This window comes from Salvelinus alpinus, chromosome 6, assembly GCF_045679555.1.
Source record: "Salvelinus alpinus chromosome 6, SLU_Salpinus.1, whole genome shotgun sequence".
Taxonomy (NCBI): domain Eukaryota; kingdom Metazoa; phylum Chordata; class Actinopteri; order Salmoniformes; family Salmonidae; genus Salvelinus; species Salvelinus alpinus.
This window is the reverse complement of record NC_092091.1, coordinates 26457809-26468815: the sequence shown is the minus strand read 5'-3', so window position 1 is coordinate 26468815 and position 11007 is coordinate 26457809. Positions and strand designations below refer to the sequence as shown.

Sequence of the window (11007 nt, the reverse complement as noted above, 5' to 3'; positions counted from 1 at the left end):
GAGTGTCGCGTAATTTGAGGCGGCTAAATTGATATTGTAGAATAGATCTGGCGAATTTCATTTTACCGGTGGATAGTTTTGCAGCGTTGTAGGCAGCCATTCTTTGACCGGCATTAATCCGTTCATCTCATTCACATCAGCGGGCGCACTGCCTCAGTCCATCTGACGTAGCTGAGTGAACAACCCATTCCAGTACAATAACTCCAGCTCCAGGTTTTAAAGCCACCTCGAATCTATCGCAACCATACAGTGATCGCACCGCAGAATGAAGTAGTTAGTGGGAATAGAAACACTATGGCAGACAGTCTCTCTCTGACTCAGGTAACCATGTATTTTAACTCAAAACAAACGGTGATTAGTGTGTAGTTAACCTTGTTGTGCCAATTCATTTGAGGACTGTTGGAGGATTTGGACATATTAAAACGGGTGTGCCCCGCGGTCTCTTTAATTCTTTGGAAGTTCTCCCCAAGCTAGCTAGTTATGCCTGGGAAAAGTTTTGCCTCTCTTGGGGACTGCTAAGTAAGGGCGTAGTTAGCTAGTTAGGCTAGCAGTAGCTACTTGTGTAGTGTCAATTTTGGAATGGTTGGATAAGTAGTTAGGAATAACTTTTGTGTACAGTAAAGTAGTTATTTTCTTTTGATTATATTAACTTAATTACTTTACTGCATCTTGAAGTAAAGGTAACGTTACTGTCCATAAGAAGAAAAACAAAGTGCATTTGCTGTTCCCGATGTGTCTTGTTCGACTGTCAAAATTGCTTTGCAATAGCAACGTTAGCTAGCGTAGCTAATTATACCAGTTTGCCCTCACAGTAGTATGCTGTATGAATCAGTCAGCTAGTTTAACAAAGCTAGCTAGTCTGTTAGCAACATAACGTTAGTAGGGTAGCTAGCTGCAACCCACTTTAACTACTCGCTGGATTAGTTAACGTTATTGTATTAGGTAGGGTATAACGTCTGCGTTATGTGTTAACTAACTATCCAGTTGTAATAGTTTGCATTGCCAGTGAAAAATGTTCAATTAACTTTGTTAGCTTGCTGTCATCACAGCTAGCTACTGAGATGAGGAACTAGCCGTCCGAAATGCCTCAGCATATAGGATAGATTGTATGGCTTATACATTTTGAGTGTGGAAATTATTTGCCAGTACTGTATTGCAATTGACTAAACTAACTTAGTAAGTTTGGCTAACATTCTGACTATGGTCAAGGACTGTCATCTGATGATATTGTTATTCTCAGCTAGCTACATATTTTTACTGAATCATGCTTGCTTTAGCTATACATGTTACTAACGAACGTTAGCTATCTAATTATGCAATGATTAATGTCTTTGTCTTATAGATTTTACAATTTCTCACTATTTGCAGTGGCATGTTCTTTACCTAGGCTAAGCTATAGCTGTCCAAAATATACAAGACTACACTACATGTGGAATTTAGTCAGCTAGCCAAAAGACTGGGGCTTTTAGCTACAGTTTGTGCCATTTCTTGGCAGCTAGTTTTTTTTTACGCCTGCTATGTTTGGTTACTTGACAGCAAGGCTGTGCATTGGAAGATAAAGGATTGGACAATAAAGTACTTTAGACACACCAGCACAGTATAGTATCTGTTGCAGTTTTGTGAAGGGAATGATTGGGAGTGTACATTGCTGTGCAATTAGTCACACAAAGACTGTGTTTAGGCTGCCAACAGTTCCAGGCACAATTGTTTGCAAAAGAAAATGGGGAGGGTGGGGGAAAATAAATAGTGAATAATGATCAGATTATGAATTGACTATTAAAGTAACAGGAAATTAAAACAGCTTTTCAATGAGCTAGCTCCTATATGTTTTATAAAGCATTTCTGAATCAGCATATGCTATTGTAAATTAGCATTTTCTTCAAATTTTACATTAGCATTTTGTAAAAATACAAAGGAGAAGGTCACGTCCAATATTTAGCCTATTCACAGAGAAAGCTCTTACTGGTAGAACACTCCTATTGTGGATGCACCACCAGGAGCCACAGGAAGTGAATGTCAGGAAGTCCAGCTCATGTTTCTTTTTCCAGAAACCAGCAGAATATACCCCCCACCCATCCCTTTATTACATTATTTGAGACATTTGTACTTGAACAGAAAATATGCTATAGTGCCTGTCTCTTTCATATTATCATAGGCAGATAACTATCTCTTCCTGATCTGATTGTATATGTAGACTAGGCTTAGGCTATTTGTTTTATTCATTGTGTAAAATATGTGCTAGTGTAGGCTACTTCATTTAGCCTGTTGGTTGGACTAAGCTTTCTACCTTTCAAACAACTTGGTTTCCTGAGGCACGCACACACAGTACTGAAATACACATTGCCAGCCTGTGGATGTATTAGCCTAAATGGCATTCAAACACTGTCTTGGTATTTCATGGAAGAGTAACTGGAAAATACGCACTGATTAATAACTATTAAGATGAACATGATGCAAAATGCTCAGAGTAAATATATTGATTTCCTGAAAAGTAAATAGGCCTATTCCCATCTGTAATGTATTAGCCTTGATTTTTGGCAGCTGCAATGGACTACAGCCTTGGCCAGAAGTCAAACAAATTTTAGCAAGTTGGTCTACTGTGAGTGTACTGTGTTCTAGACAGGGGTCTGGTTATTGAACTAGCTGCTGCTTGCACAGACTGAGATGTAGGCTTAAACCTAGCTTTATTTAATATTTTTCTATTCATAAGTCTTATCCTATGCTTTCTAGCTTTTGCAGTTTGGTTGAGGTTGTCCGTTTTTTTTTTTATGATCAGAAAATGAATGTAGTGTTTTATGTCTCTCCACAGCTCTCAAGTGGAAATCCTGTCTATGAAAAATACTATCAACAGGTAAGGCGTCATTTCAAGGGGTCTTTTTATGATTTGTTATTGAGAAAATCTTATGGGTCGATTCCATGATTGTCTTAAACCTAGTACCTAGGTTTATAAGCTGAGTAAAAGAGAAGCTATCCTTTCGATGGTCTGTCAGGGCTGTTCAGATTAGGGCTCCAGATAGAATTGGAAATGCTGTGCCGCATTAGTTAGCAACTGCAGAGCTGCACTGAACATGTCTCCAGGCTTTTCTCCACTCTGTGATCTACTCTGTGCAAGAGGAAGCTTCTTTATGATTTTATTATAACTCTTTGCTAACCCTGTCAGTGCAGGCTCAAAGAGGGATATGTAAAATGGTTAGACACTGCAATGGGAAAATGTGATGGATTAAGGCCTCCCATGATCTCAAAATATTAGCCTATACTCAAGCGTTTCTGTTTGTTCAATGGAATGTAATCTTAAAGTTGGCTGGAGATCTGGTGCTTTTACTGGCTAGTTCTTCTTTCTAGTGTTGACTAGTTTTGCCCGGTGGTGTAGGTTGACCCATCTGGTAGTGGACAGGTGGCAGCTGCTGATGCAGCCTTGTTCCTGAAGAGATCAGGCCTAGCAGACCTTGTCCTGGGCAAGGTAAGATAAGAGGAGACACAGCTCATGGCCAGACACCAAGCTATGGAACTTAACCAGTATGCTAGTTTGTGGGAATCTCTGTGTGACTGATGTATTTAAAATGTTTTCTTAGATCTGGGATTTGGCAGATTCAGAATGCAAGGGGTGCCTTAACAAACAGGTAGGCCAACTTTTAGGTAGTAGATTTCCAATGTCTTGTTAGAAGTATTAAAATATTCCTTGACTGTAGTAAGGTTCATGACAATACACTTCTGGCGGGTGGGAGCGTTGAGCCAGTAACCGAAAGGTTGCTGGATCGAATCCCCGAGCTCACAAGGTAAAAACCCCACTGTTCCTTGGGAGCCAACAATGTCGATTAAGGCAGCCCCCCCCCCCCCCTCTCTGATTCAGAGGGGTTGGGTTAATGCGGAAGACACATTTCAGTTGAAAGCATTCAGTTGTCCAACTGACTAGGTATCCCCCTTTCCCTTCTTGTCTCTGCTCCCATCAGCAATTCTTCATTGCTCTCCGGTTGGTGGCCTGTGCCCAAAATGGACTGGAGGTGGCACTCAAGAGTCTAAATTTGGCAGTTTCTCTCCCAAAGTTTGTGAGTACAATCATCGCTGACGCCAGACGAAAACCTGTCAACTTTAGCATGCTGACAACTTTCTACCGCATTTTCTTTATATCTGAAAGGTATTGCCGGTAACAAAGCCTGTACTTTAATTTCCACCAACTGAGATAGTCATGATTGCGCTATTATGTTTCAAAGTCTTGCCAATGCCTCGGTATAAAACATTGCCTTTCATCTTACCGACTTTTGCACTCATTAAATCTTTAACATTCTATTATTGTCCGACATCAAACTTGTCCTCGTTAATCACAAAGCTTCACAGAAATGCTTTTAATGCATTTATTCTCTCAATTTAAGTGTTTGTGTGTGTGTGTATATATACAGTACCAGTAAAAAAGTTGGACACCTACTCATTCAAGGGTTTGTCTTTAGTTTTACTAGTTTCTACATTGTAGAATAATAGTGAAGATATCAAAACTATGAAATAACACATTTGGAATCATGTAGTAACCAAAAAAGTGTTAAACAAATCAAAATATATTTTCAAATGGCCACCCTTTGCTGTGATGACAGCTTTTCACACTCTTGGCATTCTCTCAACCAGCTTCATGAGGTAGTCACCTGGAATGCATTTCATTTCAATTCATTTTTATTTCACCTTTATTTAACCAGGTAGGCTAGTTGAGAGCAAGTTCTCATTTGCAACTGCGACCTGGCCAAGATAAAGCAAAGCAGTTCGACGCATACAACAACACAGAGTTACACATTGAATAAACAAACATGCAATCAATAATACAGTAGAAAAATCTATATACAGCATGTGCAAATGAGGTAAGGCAATAAATAGGCCATGGTGGCGAAGTAATTACAATATAGCAATTAAACACTGGAATGGTAGAATGTGCAGAAGATGAATGTTCAAGTAGAGCTACTGGGGTGCAAAGGAGCAAGATAAAAAAATACAGTATGGGAATGAGGTAGATTGGATGGGCTATTTACAGATGAGCTATGTACAGGTGCAGTGATCTGTGAGCTCCTCTGACAGCTGGTGCTTATAGCTAGTGAGGGAGGTAAGAGTCTCCAGCTTTAGTGATTTTTGCAGTTCGTTCCAGTCATTGGCAGCAGAGAACTGGAAGGAGAGGCGGCCAAAGGAAGAATTGGCTTTGGGGGTGACCAGTGAGATATACCTGCTGGAGCGCGTGCTACGGGTGGGTGCTGCTATGGTGACCAGTGAGCTGAGATAAGGCGGGGCTTTACCTAGTAGAGACTTATAGATGACCTGGAGCCAGTGGGTTTGGCGACGAGTATGAAGCGAGGGCCAGCCAACGAGAGTGTACAGATCGCAGTGGTGGGTAGTATATGGGGCTTTGGTGACAAAACGGATGGCACTGTGATAGACTGCATCCAATTTGCTGAGTAGAGTGTTGGCGGCTATTTTGTAAATGACATCGCCGAACTCAAGGATTGGTAGGATAGTCAGTTTTACGAGGGTATGTTTGGCAGCATGAGTGAAGGATGCTTTGTTGTGAAATAGGAAGCCGTTTCTAGATTTTAATTTTGGATTGGAGATGTTTAATGTGAGTCTGGAAGGAGAGTTTAGAGTCTAACCAGACACCTAGGTAGTTGTCCACATAGTCAGAACCGCCCAGAGTAGGGATGCTGGACGGGCGGGCAGGTGCAGGCAGCGATCGGTTGAAGAGCATGCATTTACTTTTACTTGCATTTAAGAGCAGTTGGAGGCCACGGAAGGAGAGTTGTATGGCATTGAAGCTCATCTGGAGGTTAGTTAACACAGTGTCCAAAGAAGGGCCAGAGGTATACAGAATGGTGTCGTCTGCGTAGAGGTGGATCAAAGAATCACCCGCAGCAAGAGCGACATATACAGAGAAAAGAGTCGGCCCGAGAATTGAACCCTGTGGTACCCCCATAGAGACTGCCAGAGGCCCTCCGATTTGACACACTGAACTCTGTCTGAGAAGTAGTTGGTGAACCAGGCGAGGCAATCATTTGAGAAATCAAGGCTGTTGAGTCTGCCAATAAGAATGTTGTGATTGACAGAGTTGAAAGCCTTAGCCAGGTCGATGAATACGGCTGCACAGTATTGTCTCTTATCAATGGCGGTTATGATATCGTTTAGGACCTTGAGCGTGGCTGAGATGCACCCATGACCAGCTCTGAAACCAGATTGCATAGCGGAGAAGATACGGTGGGATTCGAAATGGTCGGTAATCTGTTTGTTAACTTGGCTTTCGAAGACCTTAGAAAGGCAGGGTAGAATAGCTATAGGTCTGTAGCAGTTTGGGTCTAGAGTGTCTCCCCCTCTTCAAGAGGTGATGACAGAGACCTAATCTGCAACCATTATCCAATCGTTGCCTCTTTCACCACGTGTGCGCAGACACCATTCTGTTGGGAGGCGTGGTAACCGGTGCTTAGGACCATCTTGGTAGCCACATTGTCGTAGATACGGTTGTTGTGGCGAGGCAGGAAGCCCCTCTGCAGCTTGTGCTCCAGGTGCATGTGGTTCTGAGGGGGATGACCGCGGCAGCTGGGAATGGGAATCTCAGACGATACGAAAGAGAGGTTGAACAGGCTAGTAATAGGGGTTGCAACAATTTCGGCAGATCATTTTAGAAAGAGAGGGTCCAGATTTTGCAGATCTTTCATAACATCAGCCTTCTGGATTTGGGTGAAGGAGAAGTGGAGGAGGTTTGGGCGAGTTGCTGTGGGGAGCGCAGGGCTGTTGACCGGGGTAGGGGTAGCCAGGTGGAAAGCATGGCCAGCCGTAGAAAAATGCTTATTGAAATTCTCAGTTATAATGGATTTATTGGTGGTAACAGGTGTGCATTGTTAAAAGTTAATTTGTGGAATTTCTTTGAGCCAATCAGTTGTTGTGACAAGGTAGGGTTGGTAAACAGAAGATAGCCCTATTTGGTAAAAGACCAAGTCCATATTATGGCAGTAACAGCTCAAACGAAGAGAAACGACATTCCATCATCACTTTATGACATGAAGGTAAGTCAATCTGGAAAATTTCAAGAAGTTTCTTCAAGTGCATGAGGATCGCCACAGGAAGACCCAGAGTAACCTCTGCTGCAGAGGAACAGTTCATTAGTTACCAGCCTCAGAAATTGCAGCTCAAATAAGAGTTCAATTAACAGACACATCTCAACATCAGCTGTTCAGAGGAGACTGCGTGAATCAGGCCTTCATGGTCGAATTGCTGCAAAGAATCCACTGCTAAAGGACACCAATAAGAAGAAGAGACTTGCTTGGACCAAGAAACACGAGCAATGGACATTAGACATGTGGAAATCTGTCCTTTGGTCTGATTAGTCAAAATGAGATGTTCCAACCGCCGTGTCTTTGAGAGACGCAGAGTCGGTGAACGGAGGATATTCACATTTGTGGTTCCCACCTTGAAGCATGGAGGAGGAAGTGTGATGGTGTGCTTTGCTGGTGACAGAAGGGTTATTTGACCAAGAAGGAGAGTGATGGTGCTGCATCAGATGACCTGGCCTCCACAATCACCCGACCTCGACCCAATTGAGATGGTTTGGGATGATTTGGAGTGACGGAAAAGCTGCCAACAAGTGTTCAGCATATGTGGGAACTCCTTCAAGACTGTTGGAAAAGCATTCCAGATAAAGCTGGTTGAGAGAATGCCAAGAGTGTGCAAAGCTGTCATTGAGGCAAAGGGTGGCTACTTTGAAGAATCTCAAAGATAACATATTTTAATTTGTTTAACACTTTTTTTGGTTACTACATGTTTCCATATGTGTTATTTCATAGTTTTGATGTCTTCACTATTATTCTACAATGTAGAAAATAGTAAAATAAAGAAAATCCCTTGAATGAGTACGTGTGTCCAAACTTTTGACTGGTACTGTATACTGAACAAAAATATAACCGCAACATGTAAAGTGTTGGTCCCATGTTTCATGACCTGAAATAAAAGATCCTTGAAATGTTCCATATGCACAAAAAGCTTATTTGTCAATTTGTGCACAAATTAGTTTACATCCCTGTTAGTGAGCATTTCTCCTTTGCCAAGATAATCCATCCACCTGACAGGTGTGGCATATCAAGAAGCTGATTAAACGGCATGATTATTACGACTTGTGAACCTTGTGCTGGGAAGGAACATATGAAAATGTATGCACTCACTACTGTAAGTCACTCTGGATAAGAGTGTCTGCTAAACGACTCAAATGTAAAAATGCGACAATAACAGACCACTCTAAAATGTGCAGTTTTGTCACAGAACACAATGCCACAGATGTCTCAAGTTTTGAAGGAGTGCGCCATTGGCATGCAAACTGCAGGAATGTCCACCAGAGCTGTTGCCAGAGAATTGAATGTTCATTTCCCTACCATAAGCCACCTCCAACGTTGTTTAAGAGTATTTGGCAGTACGTCCAACCAGCAACACCTCCGCAGACGAGATGTAACTATGCCAGCCCAGGACCTCCACATCCGACTTCTTCACCTGTGGGATCGTCTAAGACCAGCCACCCGGACAGCTGATGAAGCTGTGTGTTTGCACAACCTAAGAATTTCTGCACAAACTGTCTCGGGGAATTATCCTTACTATAAAATGTGTTGGCTGTGATCAGGTCATGGGAATGTAAATGTAGTGTCTCTTTTAATAAGCTAAATAAAGTACAATTGATTTAATTTGCATGGCACAGCCATGTACCCTACAGACCAGTAACATAATTAAACTCAAAATATTTCGCAGGTTTTTCTACTTACAAAGCATGTAGAGGTCTAATTTTTATCATAGGTAGTACACTTCAACTGTGAGAGACGGAATCTAAAAAAATAAACAGAAAATCACATTGTATGATTTTTAAGTAATGTCATGCAATAAAATGCAAATGAATAAGTATTTGATACATCAGAAAAGCAGAACTTAATATTTGGTACAGAAACCTTTGTTTGCAATTACAGAGATCATACGTTTCCTGTAGTTCTTGAACAGGTTTTCACACACTGCAGCAGGGATTTTGGCCCACTCCTCCATACAGACCTTCTCCAGATCCTTCAGGTTTCGGGGCTGTCGCTGGGCAATACGGACTTTCAGCTCCCTCAATATTTTCTATTGGGTTCAGGTCTGGAGACTGGCTAGGCCACTCCAGGACCTTGAGATGCTTCTTACGGAGCCACTCCTTAGTTCCCCTGGCTGTGTGTTTCGGGTCGTTGTCATGCTGGAAGACCCAGCCACGACCCTTCTTCAATGCTCTTACTGAGGGAAGGAGGTTGTTGGCCAAGATCTCGCGATACATGGCCCCATCCATCCTCCCCTCAATACGGTGCAGTCGTCCTGTCCCCTTTGCAGAAAAGCATCCCCAAAGAATGTTTCCACCTCCATGCTTCACGGTTGGGATGGTGTTCTTGGGGTTGTACTCATCCTTCTTCTTCCTCCAAACATGGCGAGTGGAGTTTAGACCAAAAAGCTCTATTGACCACATGACCTCCCATTCCTCCTCTGGATCATCCAGATGGTCATTGGCAAACTTCAGACGGGCCTGGACATGCCCTGGCTTGAGCAGGGGGACCTTGCGTGCGCTGCAGGATTTTAATCCATGACGGCGTAGTGTGTTACTAATGGTTTTCTTTGAGACTGTGGTCCCAGCTCTCTTCAGGTCATCAGGTCATTGACCAGGTCCCGCCGTGTAGTTCTGGGCTGATTCCTCACCTTCCTCATGATCATTGATGCCCCATGAGGTGAGATCTTGCATGGAGCCCCAGACCGAGGGTGATTGACCGTCATCTTCAACTTCTTCCATTTTCTAATAATTGCACCAACAGTTGTTGCCTTCTCACCAAGCTGCTTGCCTATTGTCCTGTAGCCCATCCCAGCCTTGTGCAGGTCTACAATTTTATCCCTGATGTCCTTACACAGCTCTCTGGTCTTGGCCATTGTGGAGAGGTTGGAGTCTGTTTGATTGAGTGTGTGGACAGGTGTCTTGTATACAGGTAACGAGTTCAAACAGGTGCGGTTAATACAGGTAATGAGTGGAGAACAGGAGGGTTTCTTAAAGAAAAACTAACAGGTCTGTGAGAGCCCGGAATTCTTACTGGTTGGTAGGTGATCAAATACTTATGTCATGTAATTAAATGCAAATTAATTACTTAATCATACAATGTGATTTTTCTGGATTTTTGTTTTAGATTCCGTCTCTCACAGTTGAAGTGTACCTATGATATAAATTACTGGCCTGTCTCCTGGTAGCGCCTCCATGCTCTGGACACTACGCTGACAGACACAGCAAACCTTCTTGCCACAGCTCGCATTGATGTGCCATCCTGGATGAGCTGCACTACCTGAGCCACTTGTGTGGGTTGTAGACTCCGTCTCGTGCTACCACTAGAGTGAGAGCACCGCCAGCATTCAAAAGTGACTAAAACATCAGCCAGGAAGCGTAGGAAATGAGAAGTGGTCTGTGGTGTCTTGCTAATTGCCTATAATTTCCACCTGTTGTCTATTCCATTTGCACAACAGCATGTGAAATGTATTGTCAATCAGTGTTGCTTCCTAAGTGGACAGTTTGATTTCACAGAAGTGTGATTGACTTGGAGTTACATTGTGTTGTTTAAGTGTTCCCTTTATTTTTTTGAGCAGTGTATATATATATATATATATATATATATTACACACTCCATTAGGAATTTGTGCTTTGAGCTGAAAAGGGAACCTTTGTTGATGATGCAACTTTTCTCCTCAGCATGACACAAGCAGCCCACTTCTACCTGGGGGAGTGTCCATTGACGACCCATGGGTGGTCAAGGTGAGGGGAACTTACTATTTCTTTAAAAAATGTAGCCTGGTCATTTTGACCTGATCCCTTTATAATGAAAGCAGAAGCAAAGAGCATGAACGGATTACACATTTATTTGAATGTTTACTTCATTCAAATCCATTTTTCAAAGCCATGTAAGGGGAGTTCTCAACTTTGCAAAATCAACCTGATTCATTTTATCTGAAGTAGAA

General features: G+C 42.4%; 1 protein-coding gene across 3 annotated transcripts in view; it reads left to right on the top strand.

Moving 5' to 3' along the window:
- The first annotated feature begins 209 nt into the window (after positions 1-209).
- Positions 210-11007, top strand: part of LOC139578458 (epidermal growth factor receptor substrate 15-like) — a 35914-nt gene continuing 25116 nt past the window's right edge. For all 3 annotated transcript variants that reach the window (XM_071406066.1, XM_071406065.1, XM_071406064.1), the window contains exons 1-6: positions 210-321; positions 2810-2851; positions 3371-3460; positions 3573-3620; positions 3951-4046; positions 10742-10804. In XM_071406066.1, coding sequence (XP_071262167.1) covers positions 295-321; positions 2810-2851; positions 3371-3460; positions 3573-3620; positions 3951-4046; positions 10742-10804 — 366 coding nt within the window. In that variant the 5' untranslated portion in view covers positions 210-294. The remainder of the gene's footprint in view (positions 322-2809; positions 2852-3370; positions 3461-3572; positions 3621-3950; positions 4047-10741; positions 10805-11007) is intronic.